Genomic DNA, 27,500 nt, shown 5'->3' with positions numbered 1-27,500 from the left:
CTCTCATGTCAAATTTCATAAAGATCGGTCCAGTAGTTTAGTCTGAATCGCACACACACACGCACAGACAGACAGACAGACAGACAGACACACACACACACACACACACACACACACATACACACCATGACCCTTGTCTCGATTCCCCCTTTATGTAATAAATGAACATTTTGCTTTGCCCATCATTTAACGATCCAACAATGAATCCTTGTTTGCTGTCACACGCTCATGACTTACCCTCTGGTTCGTTGAGGTAGCTGAGCGACGTAAGATCATTTTCTCCTATCAGAATTTCAGGATTTCGTAAATGGGGCAGATTCTTGTCTGATATGGCAAGCTCACTCGCCTGCAAAAAGAGAAAATGATACAGTCAGAGTCATTACTTTAACTGTGTAAGAGTGGCGATGCTACGTTTATAACCATCAGCCAGTGCAGAAACCAGTAAGACTGCAGCTGGCATTTTTCACAATAATCTCAACTGAACCCAATTCCCTTGATTCATTGAAATGAACTTTTAAATGGCAGCCTGTCTTCAGTAACAAGGCCTCTAGTGTTATGGATATATATCTTAAATAAACTCAGGTATGATAATTGCAGAAATCCTTGAATGATCTGTACATTTCCATACACACCTGAAACACTTTCCTGTGAGAAGCTGACCAGATCTCGACTCACAGAATCAACAGATAAAGTTCTGTCAATTATACTTTGAGTGCTATACGTACCTTAAGTGCTGCCTCATCTCACTAAAATCACACGCACTGACACATCTATATACACACTCTGATGAACATTACTGTCATATGATTATTTCATGAATGCACCAGCCCACAAACATTGTGACATATTATACAATACAGTGCACACTGCCATTAATCAGCCTAGTTTGTAATTCAACACACAGGCTGCATTTTAATCATCGCTGTAATAAAAAAAAAATCCTGTATCTCAATTATTTTCGAGGTTTTGGAACTAAAACAGTAAGCTCCCTTATCATGTTGCCCGTGTGGTGATAAAAGCTGGATCGTAGCTCCAACTGCTTTCTAAAGTGAAGAAAAGTAAACATTGAGATTTTGTTTGTTTGCTTGCTTAACGCCCAGCCGGCCACGAAGGGCCATATCAGGGCGGTGCTGCTTTGACATATAACGTGCGCCACACACAAGACAGAAGTCGCAGCACAGGCTTCATGTCCCACCCAGTCACATTATTCTGACACCGGACCAACCAGTCCTAGCACTAACCCCATAATGCCAGACGCCAGGCGGAGCAGCCACTATAGATTGCCAATTTTAAAGTCTTAGGTATGACCCGGCCGGGGTTCGAACCCACGACCTCCCGATCGCGGGGCAGACGCCTTACCACTAGGCCAACCGTGCCGGTCAAAAAACATTGAGATACGTACAAGGTTTGTGAATACAGCGACGAAATGCATGTACCAGACTTATAACCTCAAATACAGTAAAACCCCCAGACCTGATTTTCTCAGATAAATGGGGGTAGGGGGGGGGGGGGGGGGGGGGGGGGGGGGGGGGGGGGGGGGGGGGGGGGGGGGGGGGGGGGGTCCACGTAATCACAAAGAGAAGGAAGAACTTTGACAAAAATTGGTCTCATATTATTTTAAGGTAAATAATATTATAATTCCACCCGCTTACAAATCGTGAACGCAGGGTCTATAGCTATTAATACAGTACAATCACATTATTATTATTATTATTATTGTGATAATTTTTATGCGCCTAATCTAGATATAGCCCTAGGCGCTTACATATTAATTTCACATCTAGCTAATACTGTAGAATCACATATCAGAATCACTTAAACACTCTGACAAGAATTAGTGCATATATACACCATGAACTATTTAGCCACCGTTCAGCAATTATATAATTAACTGAGGAGACAGTCTGCAGAGCAGGCAGAACTTATAATAAACACTCAAATGCCATGCCAGATAATCATCACAGTATCCATTCCACGTCATGCAAGGAAGCTGAAAGAATAGTTTGCAAAGAGAATGATGTAATGATCACAAACATAATGGTGACTGGATTAACATACAGACAAGAAGCAGCTAGTGCATGCAGACCAATGTTGCTTTACGCCAGAAAATGGCAGCTGCAACTGAGGACCTGAGACAAATTTGACCTTGAGATCAGATCATGTACGCCCAGTTTGCTTAGTGCTTTAATTGTTCTTGTTGGTTTAGCTCAGTTCTATGTATGCTTTGTATGCTTTGTATGCTTGTTCATGATTAAATGTGCTAGTTTATTTTAGAATGAATTTGTAAAGCGCCTGGAGCCAATTGATGGGACTCGCGCTGTAGAAAAGTGATTTATTATTAATATTATCATTATTATAAAATGTTTGTCTGAGAAAGATCAAGGTGATTTTTGAGGCATCAGACCATTCAGTGTATTTTTGTGAGGAAGCAATCAAGCTTTAATCACTGAAATTCTGAAGAGAAAGAGAAATTTCCCCAAAAGCGACTCAAAGTTGACAGCATGAAAAAATCTGTGGCTGTGAAGTGCGAAGGGATGCAGGCCATGGCATGTTGTGACTTCCATGAGAAGGATTTGTAATAATAATAATAAAGATAGCTTATATAGCGCCGCTTCACAAATTTAACTATGCTCTTGTAGTACCAACAACAGCTACATTCTATTTACTAAATTTAGCTGCAAGGTATGAAGGTGGAAATAATTGATTACTGTACTTCAAGGAATTCCAGACACTACACAAAAAATTCTAAACGACTAATACCCCCCCCCCCCCCCCCCCTCCTTCAAAGCTAAGCTCAGAGTAGAATTTAGCTGAATCTGCTGAGGGGTCAAATGTGACAAAACCAATCCAGGACTGAAAGATAAATCGAATCACAGACTAGATCAATTAACATAGTTGACATTGCAAAACAAACAAACAGCAGCTGACATGATATTGATAAAATTAAAAAAATGTTAAAATGAAAGATTCGAAAAACAAATATATATATAACAATACTACAGTAGGCAGCAGCAGTTAAGATGAGGATGCTATACTGTTCAGATCGACAGATGGCCAGCATTCTGATGAAATGTGCATGCACAATGTTACAAACACACTAAAACGAAGCAATTTGGATAATATATATTAAATCCAGTTAATTGTTTTGCATGCAGGCATACAAATTATAATAAACTCTGCAACAATTTAATTATTGCCACATTTGTTGTACCCCAACCAAAAAATTCAAACACAGGCCTTCATTTTCAGTCAGAGCCCTTACAATATGTTAGAAATGGTACCATTGAAACTGTCAGCTGTTCATTGCCTTTTCCATAGGCCTTAAACTTAAATGCAAATAACTAAATATATGTAATACATGTTGCTTGCACAGTAATTCAACAGTACAATTGACAGTCTACACCAATTTTTCTTTCGCATTCACTGTCTGCCAGCAAATGTCTGTCCCTGAATCAGTCTGCCTGGAACTAATAGCCACACAATTTTTTTTTAAATTTGATTTTTTTTTGTTTTTTTTTTGGGGGGGGGGGGGGGGGGCTGCGCTTGCATACAGGGGATCGAGGCACACATTTTTAGAACGTGACACTAAGCCTTAAACAATGCGATACACGGCTGAAACACGTACCTTTGGCAGCACATTAGGCTTGACTGAAAAAGGCCTGTGTTTGAATTCTTTGGGGTGCAACAGGTGGTGCAATAATTATTTTGCCGAGTTTACTTGAACCTAAATGGAGCCGTCAAGCTCATCAGTTTGGGTTCAGTGATTTCTACATTGGCAGTCCAATGGTCTAGTGGTGCATTCTTATAGTTAGGCCTAAAAAAAAAATAGGTGTGGTTACGGTAACCCGACCTACCCTATTTTTAGGGGCCGATCCTATAACTTTTTATTACATTTGTCAAAAAAAAAAAAAAAAAAAAAAAAAAAAGTGCAAAAAACGCAATGAAAGCGAAAGAGCCCGTGTCGCACACTTATTTCCCTGTTAAGTAGGTTTAATTTGTACACATTAGAAAAAAAAGTAAAAAAAAAAAAAGTGATTGCCTGAGTACCTACCTACCCTATTTTTTTTGGCTATGTTACCGTAACCACACCTTTTTTTTTTGGCCTAACATCAACACAGACACACACACACGCACACACAGTCCAATGGTCTAGTGGTGCATTCTTATAGTTATACAAGTAAAGATAAAATACTCAGCAGACAGAAGTCTACAAAAGAACACAGAACACATAACTGAGAAGAATACAATATGAATGAGTCATAATATGGTGTACAAGAATTGCATAACTTAATTAAATAAATCAGATACATAAATTCCAGTGACAAAAGAAAGGGGTACACAAGGAGAGATTAGGGTGAAATTAGTTCAAAACTGAACTTACAACCCAACGGGCCTGAAAGAAGATGGTGATTAAATAATTAAAACACTTGTGTTATTTATTTAATTTGTGTGTGTTCATGTATTATATACAGGAGAAAATTAAAATATAACAATCGGGGTTAAATGTTAAGTCAACAAATGCTTGTTAATAGTAAGACTTAACAAATCAACGCATGACTCAGTACGAAACCTCAGCCCTGAAATGATCTGCCTGAATCTGAACCGGAACATGACACTCAAACTCTGGTTTCCACATTCATCAAGCCAATTACAATGAATAGGCTGCTCATAAGTTTCAATTAGTACATGTATTAGGCCAAAACAAAAAAATGTTGGTTTAGGGTAACCCGACTATTCGTTCCCGCCGACCCTAAAACTTCTTTTTCCTTTCTTAAAAAACGAAAGAAAACTTTTGGCACATTTTGCGAACCATACCGAGACTAACGGAAGTAACCTCCTTTAAAATCGACTAAATTAAAAAAAAATTTAAAAAATCAAAAGAAAAGCTGACCGACGTTACCCTAAACCAACATATCATTTTGTTTGGCCTTATGCGCAATTGCAACAAAACAACAACAAATCAGCTTCAACTGGAGAATCAGAGATCTCAGCAGTTAGTATTAACAACAGAAATAAACTTGAATGTTAACATATCAGCCATGCAACATCAGGGCTGACTGACACTGTGTAGAAACCAACACATTCTCTGTGATATTTGTTAATTTCATAACAGAACTGTCAAAATCAACTTGAATCGAACCTACAACCATGCAAGAACTGCAGGCTGTGTTAAAACTTTTACCCCGGAGTCCCTGGAATCTGAGACTTTTCGTCCACAGAGGTAGCGAATGTGTACCGGGGTGTCCACAAAATACTGCAACCACCCTCATAAAATGAGTTAGTGTTGAGTTACACTCTACATCCTAGTCAGAATCATTGAATTACAGGTAAAAGTCACTGCTGGAGAAGTGGCCAGCTGGGAAGGATCTTTAAAATTCTGCATAAACCTCAGTTAAAACAGAACCTACAGTAAATCATGTAGTAATATTAATTAAAATCCATGTTGAAAACGTGAGAGATTGTATCAATTACGAGTAACTCAAAAGAAACTCATTAAAAGACTAAAAGGAATGATAAGATATTTCAACCAACACCCCCAAGAGTGCAAATCAAGAGTTTGGAACCGGGGTCAGGCTATCTCCAATTAGGTGGCGGGGCGACCATCCCATACCCGGCGGGTCCCCAGGCGGCGGATAGGGGGCGTCCCTTTGATATAAGGGATTGCAGCGATGTAAGTCGGGCTTGCCCGGACGAATAAGCTAGCTGTCCTGGACCAACTGGCGGTGTTCCTATCAGAGCGGGGTGGTGAACAGGTGGCACTGTTGACTCGTAAATACCCTATGTGCTCATACGGGTTCATCACGCGGGTAGGAGGCGCGTTAAAACCTCTGCTACCTGTGCTCCCAGGTATTAGGTCCCTGACCAGGAGCTAAGGGTGGGGTAACCCCGACAGAAACCTCTTGTGCTGAAGTCCGCGGTACTGAGCGAGACAGCGCACTTTAACGGATCACAGTACCACGCACACCATCGCCATGAATCAAGAGTTTGGAAGTTTGGACAGAACGGCTGGGACCTAGGAGTTGAGGGGTCAATACTGGGGTTGGGCTGCATGGGTAAAAGTCAGCCCAGAGGCAGAGGACACATTTATACATGATGCATTAAGTTTAATGAAAAATTGCGCTTACATAATGAGAAACGTAAGATTGATGACAGTCTTTTTAACACTGACCCTTAGAGTGGAAAGGTAGATCGGTCTGTAAGGGTTGACGTGACAGGCAAATCCGGATAAGACGAAATTGAAGGGACCGAATTGTTATTGTGTCCTATCCGAAATTTCGACTTGGTCATAGTACAGTGGAACCCCTCTCTAGCGACCTTGAAAATGTTGACAGAAATCGGTCCTTATGGAGGGGGGTCCTTACAGAGGGAGGGGGCGGGGCCACAAAGAAAGTCTCCTCAGATTTTCTTAAAAAAAGAAAACAAAAGTTTGAGTTGCTGACGACCGTTCCTCAAGCAAACTGCTTCGATTTCATGTTTGACATTGTCGATGGTGTCCACCAGTTCTGGTGCATGTTTCAATGCAAAAAGAGTTAGTTTCTGAGCTAGCATTTCTTTACAGCAGTCCCTGCAATGATGAAGGCCCTCCGAGAAAGAGAGTGAAAAATCGGCCACCGTTCTCAGCATCGCGTATCTGTGTGTAACCTCTTTCATTGACAAGATACTCTTGTTTCCCTGCAGCCTTGACCAGTGAGTCGGTTACCTAATCTGTGAACCCTTCAGTTGTGTTGCTTTGTCAAAAGTTAGACACAGTCAACTAGTTTTGCTCTGAGTGAACAGTGCAGTGCAGCTGGCCTCAATTAGCCGGTGACACCTCTCTGGCCACAGCACCAAACAGTACATGGCTGGGGGGAGAGAGAGAGAGAGAGAGAGAGGGGGGGGGGTAGCTGGCTAAACTCAGTGGGGTGTCCGGTGTCACTGAAGTCAGCAGGAAGAGCATTGGAGAGAAATAGAGAGGTGTACTCTTCCAAACAATTTCCAAGGATCAGTTGTCAGGGCTTAGGGTAGTCAGTGAGGGAGAGTGAGAGCGGTTTGTGTACAGTCCGACTGAAGAGTGAAAAGTCACTGCCACAAGATCGGCATGCAGTCAATAAAGCCAGACAAGAAGAATGATTATGACATGCGGCTCTATCTGCTGGGTTTTTTTTAATTCAAACTGGTTTTCAACGCTTATTCTCACAAAGCATCCGCACCTCTGCCTCTGCCTCTGTGCTGTGTTTGTGTGGCTGCTTTCGTATGATGTCAGTGCATGGTGAGTGCGTTCACTGCCTTGTCACCACTTCCCCACCTTTTTCAGAATGTTTTCTTGGAGTTGGATAATTCTCCTTACTCCTCGCCCCCTCCTTACTCCTCGCCCCCTCCTAACTTCAGTTCATACTTTATTGCGTGCCGACTGACCAGTCGGTGTGGCGTCCGTGTAGAGAAGAAGGGAATAAGGTTACACAATGCGCTAGTGTGAGACGCCAAGTTTCGTGTTTCGAGTTGCTGTAGTAAATATAGAGTAAACTTTGTCTTTGGGACTGACTTTCTGTTGTGTGCTATCCGTCTTTCGACTTACGTAAGAGAAATCCCATTTCGAGCTCAGGGTACTTTGTACACATAGATAAAGAGGGATAATTCCGGACCAGAATTTCTTTGTGTGCTAAGCGAATTTTTGACTTAACCGTTTGTGAGTTAGCTGGATTTGCCTGTACTTCCAACATGGACACACGACAGTCTGACCATACTTCAGAGAAACTGATAAACCTCTGCTTGCTGTCCATACGATAGTGACATGTAATCTGTACATTCACCATGCCCCCCCTCCCCCCCACAACGCTGGACAAAACATGTGACTCTGTTAATAACTCATGACTAAAGTCTGTTTAGACAGTATTACATAACTTCTGGAAACTGAAATATTGTCCTGGCATTAATTGTAATTGGACCTTTCATTTGGCAGACAAAGCTTAAACTTGATTCATGTTTCAAATTGTCCACACTTTATATGTACACACAAACTAGGGCAAAACCTAACATCCAGGGCCTTAAAGGCGATATCCCAATTTAAGGTATAATTGGGCACAGAGGGGGGGCATGAAGTTAAGTCACAGTCAATAATGATACAATTCTAAAATAATGTTTTAACAAGAAGGGCAAAGCCCATATGACTCACATGCTTGACCTTGACATTTACATGACCTTGACCTTCAGGGTCAAGGTCAAATAACTAAACCTAGCAATGACATCATACACTAAGAACTGCTTTACACATTTTTCCTACCAAAATACATGTGACCTTGACCCAAGGTCAAGGTCATCCAAGGTCATGCAACACAAAGCTGTTAATTCAAGACATAGGAAGTACAATGGTGCTTATTGGCTCTTTCTACCATGAGATATGGTCACTTTTAGTGGTTCACTACCTTATTTTGGTCACATTTCATAAGGGTCAAAGTGACCTTGACCTTGATCATATGTGACCAAATGTGTCTCATGATGAAAGCATAACATGTGCCCCACATAATTTTTAAGTTTAAAACAGTTATCTTCCATAGTTCAGGGTCAAGGTCACTTCAAAATATGTATACAATCCAACTTTGAAGAGCTCCTGTGACCTTGACCTTGAAGCAAGGTAACCCAAACTGGTATCAAAAGATGGGGCTTAATTTGCCCTATATATCATATATAGGTGAGGTATTGAATCTCAAAAACTTCAGAGAAAATGGGAAAAATGTGAAAAATAGCTGATTTTTAGGCAACATTTATGGCTCCTGCGACCTTGACCTTGAAGCAAGGTCAAGATGCTATGTATGTTTTTTGGGGCCTTATCATACACCATCTTGCCAAATTTGGTACTGATAGACTGAATAGTGTCCAAGAAATATCCAACGTTAAAGTTTTCCGGACGTCCGGACGGACGGACGGATGGACGGACGACTCGGGTGAGTACATAGACTCCCTTTAGCTTCGCATGTGAGTCAAAAATGCATTACCTCTCCACTGCCCCTGTGTCAAATTGCAAGCCCTGTGTCAGCTTCATCATCACACTGAATGAATCTCAAAATGACACCCCTTCTTTCAGTGTGTGACATTACTTTCACCCAAAAAATGTTTTGGATTATATCATATATGTCCCAACAATACACATCAATATTCATAAAAAAAAATGTGTAAAGTAAGATATAATGATTATATATTCACCTCTGCCTCTTCGTACTGTATCTTGAGCTTGGCCTGACCCGTGTAGTCCTCCTGAAGTTCTGCTGCTCTCCACACGCTGTCCGCGTTTGGCACCCATATTCGGGCACCCTGAAACACACCAACACAGGCTGTCAGCATACTGATCTTTCGTTCATTGATAATAATGTTGTTTGAGTTTAACGCCGTTCATTAGGGGCATGTTACCCCGACTTTACTTTCTTTCTTTCTTTCTTTATTTGGTGTTTAACGTCGTTTTCAACCACGAAGGTTATATCGCGACGGGGAAAGGGGGAAGATGGGATAGAGCCACTTGTCAATTGTTTCTTGTTCACAAAAGCACTAAATCAAAAATTTGCTCCAGGGGCTTAATTGCAACATAGTTCAATAATTATGACCTTACTGGGAGAATGCAAGTTTCCAGTACAAAGGACTTAACATTTCTTACATACTGCTAGACTAAAATCTTTACAAAAATTGACTATATTCTATACAAGAAACACGTAACAAGGGTAAAAGGAGAAACAGAATCCGAAAGTCGCCTCTTACTGGGGAGCATCGGGTAAATTCTTTCTCGTCCCAACCAATATGGGACTGACCCCCTAACCCGCGGGGGGTCCGACTTAAATTTACATGAGATTACACAGCTGGTGTTGTGCGTGTTTAGGTGTAATCGGCCACCTGCGCTAATACGGCAGAATGACCGAGGTCGTTTACGTGCCACTGTGATGACACAGGGGTGGGACATGGATACTGTCTCGGAGTCTGCACATAAAGTTGACCCTTGTCCGCCCCGGCCTGGATTGGAACCCGTGGCCCAAGGAGCACTAGTCCATGCAGTCACCGCCCTACCACTTGAGCTACCCGGCCCCCATTTGATAAATTAATGGTACAGTCAAATTTAACAACTGCTTTGGCAACCACACCATGCACCTGCCCATTACAGCCAACCAAAAAAATCCCAGACTTTTTTTTTCTATGTATAATTATCACTCAACTTATTTCCATAGCGACTACCTGTCTATTATACCAACCACTTTCTATCAGTGTATCAGTCTCAATTGGGTGGTCGTTACAGACAGGTTCAACTGTAACAGCAATAATGTCAGAATCCTTAAGTGGAATCAAAGAAGAAGCATGCAAGAAAGGTATGAGGCTGTGTCAAGGACTACTAAAGGGAAGTAGTCCTTGGCTGTGTGCATGTTAGGCACAACAACAAAAAAAAGTCTGTTCACGGTATCCCGACCGACCCTATTTTTTTCGCGCAACCCCAGACTTTTTTTGGCATTTGGGGGAGAAAAAAAAGTCTGTGTTTTGGCAAAATAACTTAAAAATATGGTTTTTTGGAGGAAAAAAAAATTAAAATCCCGACCTACCGACCCTCTTTTGTTTGCCTATGTTACCGTAAACAGACTGTTTTTTTTTTTGTTGGCCTTAGCTTTTATCCCAGTATACCCCCCTAGTGTACTGTGACGTTTCAGCCAATTATAGCAAACGTGTTCGGGGGGTCGCCCACGACGTTCCATACTGCTTTCGTCACCAATCAGTTAGTGCTATTATTACAAACATGAAAAATGAGATGAACAAAAGTTACTGTGTCTACAAAACAATTGTGACTTTTGATCACAGGTACCATTGTACGTGTGTCCGGAACCTAGTCCACAAATGCAGATACCTTTTCAACAGGACTAACCTTGACATAACAGTCAGCGGTCTCAATGGACTGCAAGACAAACTGCAAGTTGAATCTCTGATATCCCCCACCCTCACTGTCAGAGTACACAACACTTCTCGACACTTTCCTCTCAAGGGATTTTCTGCCTCCATCATCCTCACAGTTTTTGGCATTTGTTGTGCCTTCTTCTTCTTTCTTAGCCCAGAAGCCAAAAAACCTGGACATCTTAACTTAATTCTGCTGAACTGCACAGTCTTTGGCCAACTCTTGAAAATCTGCTGCCCTTCCCAGCAGCTTATAAGGGCAAATATTGTAAGTCTCCTGAAGTTCTGTTCTAAAGACTGTCTGAGACTGCTGAAGTTTAAACTCTCTGAGTGCGCATTTAACTTTCATCTTCAAGCTTTTACTGTTAAAGTTACATTTCTTACAACAACTGAACAAGGAGGTTGTTTTACTCTGAACCCAAGTTCATGTGAAAAGGTTCTGGTCAGCTGAGCTTAAATCCTGCAGTTCTCCAAGCTAAATTTAAATGCCTACGAAGAAAACAGTTTCTCAAAGTTATAACAATAATGTCCACATATGAATGGCAGCAAACTGACTGGAATTTTAATGACTTTTTCTGTTTAAGCCATGCTAAACTGTCAAGGTTGTTGATGCGAAGAAGTCTGCAGTTTGCCGCAGGGAGTCCGCCCGACCCCACAGTTTCTCCTTCAGGTCCACCATCTCTGGCCGGAACTCATTTCAACATTTTAACTATGCTCTGACAAATGACGTCTGGCTGTGGCAGCTTTTCACTTTGGAATTCCCATAGATCTACATTTGCATCAGCACCATATGGCAATGAAACATCATCACAGCAGTTTTCATCCTCCACCCACACACTTAATTTCCATCTTAACTTTCACTGCACATTAATACAAGACCTCCATGTAAATTAAACAGCAAAAGGCACTTTGTAAAGTTATCAAAACCCCATTTCCAAACAACTTTTTGTGCACACTTTCACAACACCATAATTCAGCGAAAAACAGTTCTGCAAGTAAGCTTGCAATCAAACATGAACAGGGACCTCATTTCTCATGTTGGTTGAGTGGAACAAATTGCAGATAATCACTGCATCCCTCCTGTGTAGCACCAAACCATGCAACCAGGGTCACGCCCCACAATAAAATAAGGGGTCATAGCAATTTACTCCGTCATACAGTTGCAGGCTTCATCGTTGACTGGGGACAGAAACAAGAGACAGCTCGGAGAGATGGATTACTTTTGTGTTGGTGAGATTTCAACACATGCCCAACGGCTGGAATATTAAGTGAGTATATATATACATGCAGTAAATCACTAAATGGTCCACCAACCAAGTTTTGACAAAATTAATTAATGTTTAAATATTGTGCTAAACGAAGACAACAGTAATAATAGTACACCAGTGCTTTAGATCTATACTGTGATGTACTGTGATGTACTGTGATGTACTGTGATGTACTGTGATGAACTGTGATGTACTTGAAACTGACTGTGTACAATTAAGACGTCTATGAGCGATTCTGAAATGGAAGACAATGCATGCAGCTTATAAGTTATATATTATACATGCGTACCTTCACGTTTAAACAAAATGTGAACATGTATATACACATGTGGATATTAAATGCTCAGAAGTTTAGTCAAGCAGCTTAGTTGGTTACAGTGTAACTGCCAGGGCCATTAATTTTGATTTTCATCTGATTCTTGACGAAGCTAACAGTACTCTGAGGAATACAACAGAAGGCAATTGTTGAAGGACGGGCGCTGTGGCGGCCCGGGTGGTAAGACGTCGGCATCTTAATCGAAAGGTCGAGGGTTCGAATCCCGGCCGCGGCCGCCTGGTGGGTTAAGTGTGGAGATTTTTTTGATCTCCCAGGTCTCCCAGGTCAACTTATGTGCAGACCTTCTAGTGGCTTATCCCCCTTTGTGTGTACACGCAAGCACAAGACCAAGTGCGCACGAAAAAGATCCTGTAATCCATGTCAGAGTTCGGTGGGTTATAAAAACACGAAAATACCCAGCATGCTTCCTCCGAAAGCGGCGTATGGCTGCCTAAATGGCGGGGTTAAAACGGTCATACACGTAAAATTCTACTCGTGTAAAAAACATGAGTGTACGTGGGAGTTTCAGCCCACGAACGCAGAAGAAGAAGAAGAATTGTTGAAGACTGAAATCAGGTAAGCACAGTAGTACCTGTGATATAGGGACGCCAGAAGAACCAGCCAGTCAGTGTCCCTACATTACATTTACAGGTGGCCTTTTGTGACAGGTATATAGGAGGGGGGGGAGGGGGGGGGGGGGGAGGGGGTGGGCAGGGTGGTGTCACACAGGACTTAACCATGGTAAGACCTGGAATTTTTTGTGCAAATAACATTCTCACCAATAAAAGGTCCAACAAAAAAATATTTGAAGGAGTTGCGTATGATGTTTGTTGTATTGCCAATTTCATTCTTGAGTATTTTGAGATTTAACTAAATTTACAGCGAGAGGTGAAGTGACATGCTGAATTTTTTTTTAATGAGTCTGTCCTTTCATAGTCTTGATTTTTTTCCTCTCCTTAAATCATATGGCCCTGTCACACGACCGTTTTAAAGCCTGCGTATGCCGACGTATGGGACATTTGAATAAGTACGCTGGCGTACGTCGAATACGTTATGGGTACGTTTTGTATACGTTAAGAGGACGCTGAAGCACGCTGGCATACGTCGTAGTACGCTGACCATACGTCGAGAATTTTTGTGCATGCACAAAACTTTGCTGCGTGCTCAGCGTACTACGACGTATGCCAGCGTGCTTCAGCGTCCTCTTAACGTATACAAAACGTACCCATAACGTATTCGACGTACGCCAGCGTACTTATTCAAATGTCCCATACGTCGGCATACGCAGGCTTTAAAACGGTCGTGTGACAGGGCCATTAGACATCAAAAAACTAAATTAAATAGCCAAGAAAGAGAGAGAGAGATTGAGAGAGAGATTGAGAGAGAGATTGAGAGAGAAAGAGAGAGAGAGAGTGAGAGAGAGAAAGAGAGAGAGAGAGTGAGAGAGAGATAGAGAGAGAGAGAGAACTAAAAGAGTGTGTGTGTATGTGTGTGTGTGTGTGTGTCTGTGTGCGTACATGCGTGTGTGCGTGTGTGGCTGCACTGCCATGCATAAACCAAAGTACACACACACAGCAAACACATTCTTCATGCATGCAATTTAAGGCAACATGGTTGTCAATACGTCCCATGAATTAATTTCATCAGCTACAGATCAGGACTGCATCAAAAGCTTTGAGGTGTGAGCAGCAACTGGCATAACCTTTATGCAAGAGCATGAACACATCGCTCTGTCTCAACAGGATTTAGCAGATAGGATTCCGCCCCCCACACCAAAAACTGCACCATTTGCACATGTCATATATATATATATGTATGCGCACTGCAAAGAATCTTCTCTCTCTCAGTCTCTCTTGTTCAACTGTGCCTCAACTTTTGCACCCCCCTCCCCCAGCCAAGAGTCCCCCCTCTCTCTCATTCAACGGTTCTCTCCCTCCCCCACACCTACCCAAGAGTCACCCTCTCTCTCATTCAACGGTTCGCTCCCCGACTCTCTCTCTCAACTTTTCGTCAAGGCTTTTGCCCCCCCCCCCCCCCCCCAGAGTCCCCTTTCTATCCCAGTATACTGGTCTCTCTCTCTCTGTCTCTCTTTCTTTCAATTGTTCCTCTAATTTTTTTCTCTCTGATGCATGCTTGTGCAGAGTTTTACTCCACAATCTTCTCTCGCTGTGTATTTCCATCCCTATAGAGATCTTCTTCTCCTTATTTTGTCTTCTTTCTTCTTTGTTTGGTGACAACTTGAGCCTAAGGCAAGCCTCTCTTGGTCAGGTCATGACACAGGGAGCTGTTGGAATAACATCCCATGGGGATCAGGAAGCCAGCCTTGTCAACCTCTGTTGGTCTCAGTCTGTGTGTGCCCCGTCACCTTGGCTCACAAGATGATTGGGGTCGGCACAGATTTCCTCTGATGGGACAGAGAAAGAGGGGGAGAGAGAGAGGGGGGAGAGAGAGAGAGGGGGGGGGGGGGGGGAGAGAGAGAGGGGGAGAGAGAGGGGGAGAGAGAGAGAGGGGAAAAGAGAGAGGTTCCTGATTCCAAAAACATATAGATATGATATGTTTGGATTAAAAACACGCTCAGAAAGTTAAAACGAAGAGAGGTACAGAAAAGCGTGCTATGCAGCACAGCGCAACCACTACCGCGCTAAACAGGCTTGTTAATTTCACTGCCTTTTGCACGAGCGGCGGACTACGGTCATTGTGAAAAAATGCAGTGCGTTCAGTTTCATTCTGTGAGTTCCACAGCTTGACTAAATGTAGTAATTTCGCCTTACGTCACTTGTTTAATAAGCTATGAACTGAAAACAGTTTTGCCCACGGAAAACGCTACCACAAATATAATATATGTGTATACTAGCACTCTATCTGTATAATTTGTCAACACCTCTTCTGCATACTCTACCTCTGTCACACACGCACACACACACACACACACACACACACACACACACACACACACACACACACATTTAATTTATAATTTTTCACTACAACACATGAAAGAAGTAGGGGAGGGGGTAGACAAAAGAGAGAGGGGGAGGGAGGGAGAGAGTTAGGGGAGAGAGAGAGAGGGGAGAGAGAGCGAGAGAGACGGAGAGAGAGAGGGGAGAGAGAGGGGGAGAGAGAGAGGGAGAGAGAGGGAGAGGAAGAGAGAGGGAGGGAGAGAGAGGGAGGGAGAGAGCGAGAGGGAGGGAGGGAGAGAGGGAGTGAGAGATAAAGGAAGAGAGAGAGAGGGTGAGAGAGAGGGAGAGAGAGGGGGGAGAGAGAGAGAGAGGGGGGGAGGGAGGGAGAGGGAGGGAATGAGAGAGAAAGGAGGGAAAGAGAGAGAGAGAGAGAGGGAGGAGCAATTAGAGAGAAAGGAGGGAGGGAGAGAGAGCTCTAAACAACCCATTCCCACAAGAAGACACCCTTTCATAAGCAGCACTGAGCAGCACACACAGATTCTTTCTTTAACCCCAAACAGTTTAAATCCCGTTTTAGCCCGCCGCATTGCATGACAGTATTTCCCCTTCAGCCAAATAAAGAACCAATCAACACAAGCCCGCTATGACTAATTGCAGTGCTGAACACATTACAACCTGTTAGAGCGTGATTGCCACAACAGCTGTTGGTCTTTTTCGCTGTCCTGCTAACAAAGTGCGTTTACCATGCTATTTGCACGGGTTTTGTTTCCCTTCCTGACCCCTGACCCCCCCCCCCTCCCCCTGCGGGTTTCCTTGATCGCTTATGTATGCACAGAGAGGGGGTAGAGTACAGGTAAAGGGTCTGGTAGGGTATTTCTTCTTGCCGCTGTTTTCCTTAATTCTTGTTATTATTACACATTCTTACTGCATTCTACTAAGTGTGTTTTCCCTTTCAGTCCGTCCCCCCCCCCCCCCCCCCCCATCTGGTTCCCTCAACAGCTTAGCCATGTGCAGAGAATATTTCCGTTTCGCCTCTACAGTCCAAAGCAGTCTCTTTTTATATTTAGTCAAGTTTTGACTAAATATTTTAACATCGAGGGAGAATCGAAACGAGGGTATGGTGTATGTGTGTCTGTCTGTCTGTCTGTGCGTGTGTGTGTGTGTGTGTAGAGCGATTCAGACTAAACTACTGGACCGATCTTTATGAAATTTGACATGAGAGTTCCTGGGTATGAAATCCCCGAACGTTTTTTTCATTTTTTTGATAAATGTCTTTGATGACGTCATATCCGGCTTTTCGTGAAAGTTGAGGCGGCACTGTCACGCCCTCATTTTTCAACCAAATTGGTTGAAATTTTGGTCAAGTAATCTTCGACGAAGCCCGGGGTTCGGTATTGCATTTCAGCTTGGTGGCTTAAAAATTAATTAATGACTTTGGTCATTAAAAATCTGAAAATTGTAAAAAAAAATAAAAATTTATAAAACGATCCAAATTTACGTTTATCTTATTCTCCATCATTTGCTGATTCCAAAAACATATAAATATGTTATATTCGGATTAAAAACAAGCTCTGAAAATTAAATATATAAAAATTATTATCAAAATTTTTTTTTCGAAATCAATTCAAAAACACTTTCATCTTATTCCTTGTCGGTTCCTGATTCCAAAAATATATAGATATGATATGTTTGGATTAAAAACACGCTCAAAAAGTTAAAACGAAGAGAGGTACAGAAAAGCGTGCTATCCTTCTTAGCGCAACGAATACCCCGCTCTTCTTGTCAATTCCACGGGCACTGCCTTTGCCACGGGCGGTGGAGTGACGATGGTACGAGTATACGGTCTTGCTGCGTTGCGTTGCGTTCAGTTTCATTCTGTGAGTTCGACAGCTACTTGACTAAATATTGTATTTTCGCCTTACGCGACTTGTTGATTTCGCAATTAACTGTGCAGTCAATTGAATGGGTGATGATTTCTGTCCCCCGCACCCCCTACCTCCCTCTCTCCTTACTCTGTTCTATGCCACAAACCGGCTCAGAGAGAGGGGCATATAGAACAGGTCAGAGTCTTCAGATTTGATGTGTCAACCCCCCCCCCCCCCCCCCCCCTGCCCATTATTCTTTTCCATTGCTAACTCACACAGAGAGAGTAGAATAAAATATGTCAGGCAAGTGTCTCTCTCTCTCTCTCTCTCTCTCTCTCTCTCTCTCTCTCTCTCTCTCTCTCTCTCTCCCTCTCAGTCTCTCTCTCCCCTCTCTCTCCCCCCTCTCTCCCTCTCTCTCTCTCTCTCCCCTCTCTCTCTCTCTCTCTCTCTCTCTCTCTCTCTCTCTCTCTCTCTCTCTCTCTACTTATTGATATTCCCTTCTTTCGCTAACCTGCACAGAGTTGTACAGAATAGGTTGGGGTCTTTTCTTGGGATGAATTACTGTGCAGATATTTGAACGAGTGGGTTCTACCCCACCCCCCAAGTAGTTCTCTCCCTTTCTCCGTCTCTCCTTGGTCATCTCAAAAGCAAACTTCCGCACAGAGAGAGAGAGAGAGGGGGGGGAGAGATAGAGAAAAGGAGAGAGAGAGAGAGAGAGAGCGAGAGAGGAGGGACAGAGAGAGGGAGAGAGAGAGAGATAGAGAGAGGAGGGACAGAGAGAGGGAGAGAGAGAGGGGAGAGAGAGGAGAGAGAGAGAGGAGGGAGAGAGAGAGAGAGGAGGGAGGGAGGGAGAGAGGGAGAGAGAGAGAGGGAGAGAGAGAGGAGGGAGGGAGGGAGAGAGAGAGAGGGAGAGAGAGAGAGGAGGGAGGGAGGGAGAGAGGGAGAGAGAGAGGAGGGAGGGAGGGAGAGAGAGAGGGAGAGAGAGCGAGAGAAGAGAGAGAGAGGAGAGAGAGAGAGAGAGAGAGAGAGAGAGAGGGAGAGAGGGAGGGAGAGAGGGATGGAGAGAGGGAGAGAAAGAGAGAAAGAGGGTTATTGAATAAGTTACTTAGTTAGGGTCTCCGAAGATCTCAATTGTGACCGTGCAGTACATCATTTGAGCGGGGCGAGGCGGTGTGGCGTGAGACAGACAAGCGCAAGCACGATACAGTAGAAGGGTGTGTGCCTTTTTCTTTCGCAGTCCAGTGACTCCCCTTCTTCTCGATGATTTAGTCAGATTCAAATTGTGACATCACTGCGACGAGGAACCTCTGAGTATGATACATGTACACAGGGGAAAGAAGCAAGATTGTTTTGTTTTGCTCGGCGTTTTGTGTGTCAGTTGTCATGGTGACCAGCCGGGCAAGAATCCCACAGCAGTCTGACATCTGTCTGAAGTTAAAGCTAGATACAAAGTAAGATCCAACTAATATCTCTCTGCCCCCCCCCCCTCCCCCACTACTGGCTTCCATTCCCTTCTGATGTCTCTCTATTTATTATTGATTTATAGTGCCCCCCCCCCCCCCCACACCCACACAACCTCCATCTTCCCTTCTGATGTTTCTTTATCTAAGAGTGAGACTGACATTTTGTATTGATTAAAGTGAACACCCACCCACCCAACTCCCACCCCCCAACACACCCATTTTGTTTTTAGACAGCTGCCAAAAACCTGAGAGAATCAGGTCTTTGAAAGGACAGTCTTCAAAGTTAAAAAGGCAACTTATCAAAATTAACCCAATGGGAAAAGTGCTCTGACTCTGTTTCATCTCAAGCAAAAGACTGGACATAACTGTGACACAGTCACAGTTTGACATATCACTCACACTGGAAGGACTAAGAAGGCATCGTTAAACAAAAATCATCTCTACAACTTTCTAGTTCCACGCTGAATTGTTAACCCTTTCCCCGACACCTAGGTTAAATTACACCTGTACCTCAATGTCACATCCCCTCAAGCAAAAGAGATGTCAATTACTGAATTAGCTGTCTGAATAGTTGTGTTAAAAAGCACAATCCTAATTCCCACAAAACCCGTCAAGTAGCTGAGTTTGGCTCACCAATTCTCAAATGTACCCAGGCAATGAGTGATTGGAGTATTAGACGATCCCTCCACTTCACAGTCACATACCTCTGGACTGGGTGGCCGAGTGGTAACGCACTTGCGCTCGGAAGCGAGAGGTTGCGAGTTCGACCCTGGGTCAGGGCGTTAGCAATTTTCTCCCCCCTTTCCTAACCTAGGTGGTGGGTTCAAGTGCTAGTCTTTCGGATGAGACGAAAAACCGAGGTCCCTTCGTGTACACTACATTGGGGTGTGCACGTTAAAGATCCCACGATTGACAAAAGGGTCTTTCCTGGCAAAATTGTATAGGCATAGATAAAAAATGTCCACCAAAATACCCGAGTGACTTGGAATAATAGGCCGTGAAAAGTAGGATATGCGCCGAAATGGCTGCGATCTGCTGGTCGATGTGAATGCGTGATGTATTGTGTAAAAAATTCCATCTCACACGGCATAAATAGATCCCTGCGCCTTGAGTCCGAGTCTGGAGATACGCGCGCGATATAAGACTTCATATAACAGTAACCTCTACTGTAGCTTCAGTTCTACAAAATTAAGTTATCAAAAAAGTTCCAACTGTGGTCCAGGGACTGGTCTGTGCCTTTAAACCAAACCCTCTTCAATTTCCTACACACTGTCTCGCCCTTACACCTACCTGTACTTGTTGTAACAGTTCCCCCTGAAGCTAAAGAGGTTGCCAATTAGCTGTGTGAGAAGTGGTGTAAAGCCAATCACCCAGTCAGATTACCTCCCTTCACTCACAAGATAGGTATGTCAGTCATCCATCACCTCTTGAGTCTCAACATTAGTTACACCATTCACTTGTAGGCACAGAAAGGGAAACTTGGTGCAAAGTACTTCTTGCCTATACAGTGGAACCCTCCATTAAGACACCCCCCCCCCCCAATTTAAGACCATGTTTTCGAAGGCTTTCTCTTCATATAACCTCTGTAAATAAATGTACCCGGGCCCCTTTTTTAACACTGTCTACCCCACCTATGTTGACCAATTTATTTTTAGCCATGCAGACCAGCTGTGCTGCAGCAGGTCACTCAGAATTGTAGTAACTGTGTAGAACTGTGTATTAAAACGATGGAATACAGGCGTTAGATCCACGACACAGGAAGTGACTGTGTGTACATATATATATCCGTACCAGGTCAGATAGAGCCATTTGAGTTAAGATTCTCTTCATTTAAAGACCTACCGGCACGGTTGGCCTAGTGGTAAGGCGTCCGCCCCGTGATCGGGAGGTCGTGGGTTTGAACCCCGGCCGGGTCATACCTAAGACTTTAAAATTGGCAATCTAGTGGCTGCTCCGCCTGGCGTCTGGCATTATGGGGTTAGTGCTAGGACTGGTTGGTCCGGTGTCAGAATAATGTGACTGGGTGAGACATGAAGCCTGTGCTGCGACTTCTGTCTTGCGTGTGGCGCACGTTATATGTCAAAGCAGCACCGCCCTGATATGGCCCTTCGTGGTCGGCTGGGCGTTAAGCAAACAAACAAACAAACAAATTTCAAGACCTGAATTTCTCAGACTTGTGTTGGTCTTACTGAAGGGGGGTTCCACTGTACTGATGTGGACATTCATTCATCACAAAATTCAAACTGCACAAAATTAACTGACATGATGTTGATTTTTGGAATGAGATACTGTGGAACCCCTTGTTTAAGACCTTCAAAGATCTGAAAAAATTAGGTCTTAAAAGGGCGGGAGTCTTAAAATGGAGGTTACCATATTGCCGAGGCTATGAACAGACCGAGACTATGAACAGACCGAGGCTATGAACAGACCGAGGCTATGAACAGACCGAGGCTATGAACAGACCGAGGCTATGAACAGACCAAGGCTATGAACAGACCGAGGCTATGAACAGACCGTCTTTTTTATTCTTCCATTTCCATTTTCATTACTTTATTGTCCCATCGCTGGTATATTTGGGTCGTTTCCTCCCAGTGGAAAGCTAGCAGCAACGGAGTCAGAGTCGCGCTACCAAGGTGTCTGCGTGTTTAGGTGTATTCAGCCACCTGCACTTATGGCAGAATGTCACCAAGGTCTTTTACGTGCCATTGTGGTGACAAGGGGGTGGGACATGGCTTCCGTCTCTCTGTGTCTGCACATAAAGTTGACCCGTGTCCGTCCCGGCCCGAATTCGAACCTGCGACCTTCTGATCATGAGTCCAGTGCTCTACCAACTGAGCTACCGGGCCCCCATCTGAGATATATACTGTGAGAAGAATAGCGTTCACGGGAAGGACTAGTGTGTGTGGCCATTTAAATGAAATGTGTATATTATTATAAAAATCAGGGCAGTTGCCCAAAAAATATGCACACAAAAACTGAACGAGTCCATGAACACTGTACTGATTGTCTTGATAATGAACGAGGAAAAACTGCAGTTAGTACACTAATGACTGAGAAAATTCACACATTTTTGTATTTCAAGCACATTAAGTGATTAACCGTCCCATGCAACCAGCTGACAGTGTGGTCTACAGTTATCATAACCCAGGCATGAAAACTGAAAAAAAAAAAAAACTGAAAACAAAATTCGAAGGCGCGTAGCGCCAAGTTTCACAGGCGCGTAGCGCCAAGTTTTGCAGGCACGAAGCGCCAAGACTTCTAGGGGGATCCGGGGGCATGTCCCCCCGGAATTTTTTTTTTCAAGGGTGCAATTTGGTGCAATCTGGGGCTATCTGAGCCTTAAAATTGGATTCAACCATGGCCCCAAAACTATTTTACTATAACTATGACTAGGAAAAAAAAAAAGAAAAAAAAGAAAAAAAAGGAAAAATACGGAAAAGAAAAAAAAAACGTTTTATTTTTTTCAAAAATACGGAAAATACGGAGAATTTTCATGCCTGATAACCCCCCATCCAAAAATCTCAACAAATCACATGCAGGTCTTCAAAAAGCAAAGTATACTCTTGAAAAGTGAAGTTGTGTCTTCAAATGGCAGTTTGATTTAAAGAGGTGAATTTCAAACAGAGCGATGTTAAGATCCCTTTGGTTATTTGATATCTTAAAGAGGTGATATAAATTACAAACAGAAAGTCTGAGAATCCTTTAAACGAGGGGAAGTCTTAATTAAATCAGGCGGTCTTAGACAGAGAAGGGGGGAGGGGGGGTGTTCCCACTCTGACACTAGTTACAGTCCGCAACCCTCCTATTAGGCCAACGGTAACATAAGGCAAAAAAAATAGGGTCGGTAGGTCGGGATTTTTTTTTCTCCAAAAAAACATTTTTAAGTTATTTTGCCAAAAAACAAAGACTTTTTTTTAATTTATTTTTATTTTTTTTTTCTCCCTCAAATGCCAAAAAAAAGTCTAGGGTCGCGCGAAAAAATAGGGTCGGCCGGGATACCGTAAACAGACCTCTTTTTTTTTTCCCTTAAGAGATTATCACTTCTCCCATTTTAAGAACTTGTTTTTTCAGAATTTATGTTCATAAGATCTGTAAATTAAAATGTGCCCCCATTTTAAAACTCCCTCGTTTTTATGAGCTGATTGTGGACAGTTTTGGAGGTCTTAAAAGGGGGGTTCCACTGTAACTGTAAATTATATTTATAGGCTCGTATAACGGGGAGTCCAAACTCCCACGCCCCAGGGGGTACACCTTTACTACATCACCATTCATGTCACCCTAAAACATTTCTCACCCACAGTCATGCGTGAAGAAAATTATCTAAATGCTCGAAAGCTATTTAGTAAAGAGCTCCATTTTCACCAACTGCAGGAGATCAAAAGCTCTCAGCTGTCAGGTAGTATGGCAAGAATTCAGGCCCGGTGGGAAACATTATGCAAAATAGCTGAGTGACTTGGTCGACTTAGTATGTACAGAGAGATTATAAATTAAGTCATGTTACTGTGTGTACTGTAAGTTTATGCAATTATGGTAATGAACGCTTTGTACTGCTTTAATATTAAAACTGTTCTGCTACTGAGTGATACACAGATAGGAAGGTTAAATGTACTACACGTACACCGGTCTACTGAATCATACCAAAAAATGGCAAAAGAGAAAGTTAAATTTTACTTTTACTTTCAAGTGTAGCTGTCACTTACACGTTTCGCTACACAAATCAGACTTCCTTGCTAAATTAGTTAACTACATGAACTTAATTTTTAGTTGAAGTGAATCCCATTCACTGGTAATTAGGTAGTATTTGCACATGTTTGTACATGTATGTGCCCACCCCACCCCCCCTTCCCGATTTTGTCTCATCCCTCCTTCTCCCTTGCACCCCCTCCCATCAAACACACAAACTTAACTCTGTACACACGCACACACACACACACACACACGCACGCACACACACACCTCACACTATTCCTCTCTCTCTCTTGCATGCACACACACTATCCATTCCTCTCTCTCTCTCTTGCACACACACACACTATCTATTCCTCTCTCTCTCTTGCAAACACACACACACTCACACTATCTATTCCTCTCTCTCTTGCAAACACACACACTCACACTATCTATTCCTCTCTCTCTTGCAAACACACACACTCACACACACACACACACACACACACACACACAGCATGATGACAGCAATCTCTGACGACACGCATTACATTTACACCCCAACCCATTCACGCCAAGTTAGAGCCATGAAATATTGAAAGTAAACCCTTCACTAAAGCTAAACCTGTCTGAAAAGACAGCCATCAAAGCTGAAATTATCAAGGACAGACTCACAGAGCTTAGCCACAGCACAAAGCATTCACCAGACTAACATATATATATATATATATATATATATATATATATATATATGTGACAGAATGACCAGTTGACCAGTTCTGTGCAAACAGTGGGGATCACTCAGCCATGCAATTTAAGTCACACCAGCTGACCATGGGACTGTCGCACTGACATGACTTTGCTAATCTGACTGGATTATATTAAATCACTCAAGGTTCACACTCTCTACTTTATATCCGTATCTAACTGTGGATCCATTTTTAATTTATTTATATGGGAGATTTATATAGCGCTTGATGTTCTCTAAGCGCTTTACATATTAATTTCTGCCGTGTGAGATGGAATTTTTTAATACATCACGCATTCACATCGGCCAGTAAATCTCAAGCCATTACGACGAATATTTACTTTTCACGGCCTTTTAATGCCAAAATGGTGTCCCTGACAGTATTGGCGTTAACCAGTAAAATACCGGTATTTTACCGTTTGAAATGAGAAAATAACGGAAAATAATTGGCTGCCAGTATAACCTACCAGTTGATTTTTAGAACTACCGGGTTTTTTCACTGGTAAAACAACAAAACCAGTACTCTGAGTTGGACTCTTACTGGTTCCAGTGACCAGTCTACCGTTTTTTCTGGATAGTTTTCATCATAAAAGTTTGTGTACCAGTTTGAAAAAATATTAACACCAACACTGCTTGATAGAATTAGAAGTGCTTAATTTCTTCAAAGTATGTAGAGTAGATCCTTATCAATCATATCTTCTTCTTCTTCTTCTTCCGTCATGGACTTAGACTCCCACGTTCACTCGTGTTTTTAGCACGAGTGGAATTTTACGTGTATGACCGTTTTTACCCCACCATTCAGGCAGCATACACCGATTTCGGGGGAGGCATGCTGGGTATTTTCGTGTTTCTATAACCCACCGAATTCTTACATGGATTACAGGATCTTTTCCGTGCGCACTTGGTCTTGTGCTTGCGTGTACACATGAAGAGGGTTAAGTCACCAGCAGGTCTGCACATAAGTTGACCTGAGAGATCGGAAAAATCTCCACACTTAACCCACCAGGCGGCAGCGACCGGGATTCGAACTCACGACCTCCCGATTAGGAGGCCGACGTCTTACCGCCAAGCCACTGCGCCCGTCCATCAATCATATCAAGACTCCCTGGAGAATTCTACTTGGGAGACAATAATGTTATTATGACGATCAGAACCAGAGGATGCAAAATGAACCGGATACATTTTTCTGTTCGTAAATATGAGATTGAGACTAAAGTCAACTTCTAACACTTCTATGTCGAACTTAAAGTATTAACATTCGTTAATTATCCCATTCCCATTCCCACATATCATATATGTATACACTGCTAAAAATACATACATACAATTAATGATTTAATTTTTGTGAAGCAGTCAGTTAGGTAACTTAATTAGTATGGCATGTATGCCTAACCTAATAATCTACTAGTACCACATTGTATCATTATGTTGTACATTATTTTAGTCAGGAAAACAATAATTATTTGTGACTTCAAAGTTATTTGAAACCAATTGACAAATTCTTTTTTCTGCAGATGAAACTCAAGAACAAGGACACAGGACTACGCCCTCAAAGAGAAAGGGAAAGAAGAGGTAGCAGGGGGTGGGTATCAGCTTTCCTGCCACTTGTTCCTGTATCCTGTCACAAGTTCCTGTAACAACACTCCATCAGCTGCACTCTCAATGACGTCACAGCGACAGATCCTACTCGGTGCCTCACTCACACCGCTCCGAGTATCCAAATCTTACTCATAATCTGACTGCATTTCAGAACAGTCCCCGGCCCAGCCCTTCTAATATGCCTCCCGAAAATACGATTGATTTGTCGAATTAGCGAAGCCTACTCTTAACCGAAGCGCGTGAATACTTGTCGTCTGCTAACAGGTCGCTGACATTGAACTGAGCATTCACACAAGTGGTGATCCGATCGCTTAGTTCATTTGTCAACACTACAACAGAAACAGTTTCCACCATTTTGCGATGAGAAACACTGTTCCTCGCCTCAAATCCACAAACTCTAAGAGCCCGTCAAAAAAGACATCAAAATGGATACAATTTCCACTCCCCTTTGTGTCAGACAAATTAATCAATTTGTTTGAAATATTTGCACCTGAAGACGCCAACACACTGGAAGACAAGATTTTGAAACGAGAAATCCGCTATGATTCGCGATTCAATATTCTGACACGCTCTTACCTTTGTGTAGAGTTCTGCTGTAGACATTTTGAAGTCGAAACTATAGCAGTAGTCACCTGCTCATCCTTTTCAGTAAACCTTGGTATAGGGGCGTTAAAAACGACACAGTTATCAGGTGATTCAACGAGCCTTTCGGCTTTCAGCAGCCATATTCGTCAGTAGCCATTTCCGCCCACCTGCTTGAGATCACTCCAAGGGGAGCAACTCAGGAAAATCGCCAACTTTTAGTACTGACGGAGTTATCTCTGGGCCGGCTCTGTCTTTGCACAGCAAAATGTAGAACTCTGTGTGTGCCGCTCTTTTCATTTGTGAATGTGTTTCTTCATGTCCGCCATCCAGACCATCCAGACCATTCAGACATGCATCACTGATGTTAAATCTTGGATGGTCGATAACAAACTTAAGCTGAAAAATGATAAGACTGAAGTCTTACTGAGCAAAAAGAAGAACACTACATTTCCCTCTCCCCTACCTGTTTCTGTTCAAATAAGCAACACCGACATTCTTTTCTCACCATCAGCTAGAAACCTTGGATTCACCCTTTCATCTGACATGACCCTTAACAAACATATATCTTTAGTCTGTAGAGCAGCTTATTTTGAGTGGTAAGATCAGCACCATTCACCACAAACTACTCTCCTCTCAAACAACTAACACTCTTGTCTGTGCCTTTGTTCTTTCTAAACTTGACTACTGCAACTCTCTTCTATCTGGCTGTCCTCTGTACCTCCTGCATAAACTACAAAAAGTCCAAAACTCGGCAGCACGCCTCATTCTGAAACCACGAAAACGCCACTTCTTCACACACTGCACTGGTTACCTATTCAAGCCCGCATTGACTACAAACTGTCCACCCTCTGCTTTCACTTCTTTTTTGGCTCGTCTCCTGCTTACTTCTCTGAACTCCTCACCGTCTATTCTCCAGCAAGACAACTCTGTGCCTCTTCTGACTGTCGCATCCTCACCATTCCACACACCAAAACAAAAACATACGGACAACGCACTTTTACTTTCTGCGCACCCACACAATGGAATTCTCTCCCCTTGCACATCCGCCACTCTCAGTCACCCCAAGCATTCAAACGAGCACTTAAAACGCACCTCTTCAAGAAATACAACCCCTGATTTTGTTTTCTCAGTCCATCAGTAGACTACATGTAGTGTATTTGTTGTTTTAGTTATAATGTATATATATAAACAT

At 42.9% G+C, this 27,500-nt stretch overlaps 1 protein-coding gene across 1 annotated transcript in view; it reads right to left on the bottom strand.

Annotated features, from left to right (window-relative positions):
• Positions 1–26,464, bottom strand: part of LOC138950044 (unconventional myosin-Va-like) — a 63,434-nt gene extending 36,970 nt beyond the window's left edge. Inside the window, exons 1-3 of the mRNA XM_070321828.1 lie at positions 26,300–26,464; positions 9,181–9,288; positions 238–346 (exon numbers count right to left, since the gene is read on the bottom strand). Coding sequence (XP_070177929.1) covers positions 238–346; positions 9,181–9,288; positions 26,300–26,326 — 244 coding nt within the window. The 5' untranslated portion in view covers positions 26,327–26,464. The remainder of the gene's footprint in view (positions 1–237; positions 347–9,180; positions 9,289–26,299) is intronic.
• Between the last annotated feature and the right edge of the window lie 1,036 nt (positions 26,465–27,500).

Source organism: Littorina saxatilis, linkage group LG16, assembly GCF_037325665.1.
Source record: "Littorina saxatilis isolate snail1 linkage group LG16, US_GU_Lsax_2.0, whole genome shotgun sequence".
In the NCBI taxonomy this organism is placed as follows: Eukaryota; Metazoa; Mollusca; class Gastropoda; order Littorinimorpha; family Littorinidae; genus Littorina; species Littorina saxatilis.
This window is presented reverse-complemented; position numbering and strand designations above follow the sequence as displayed.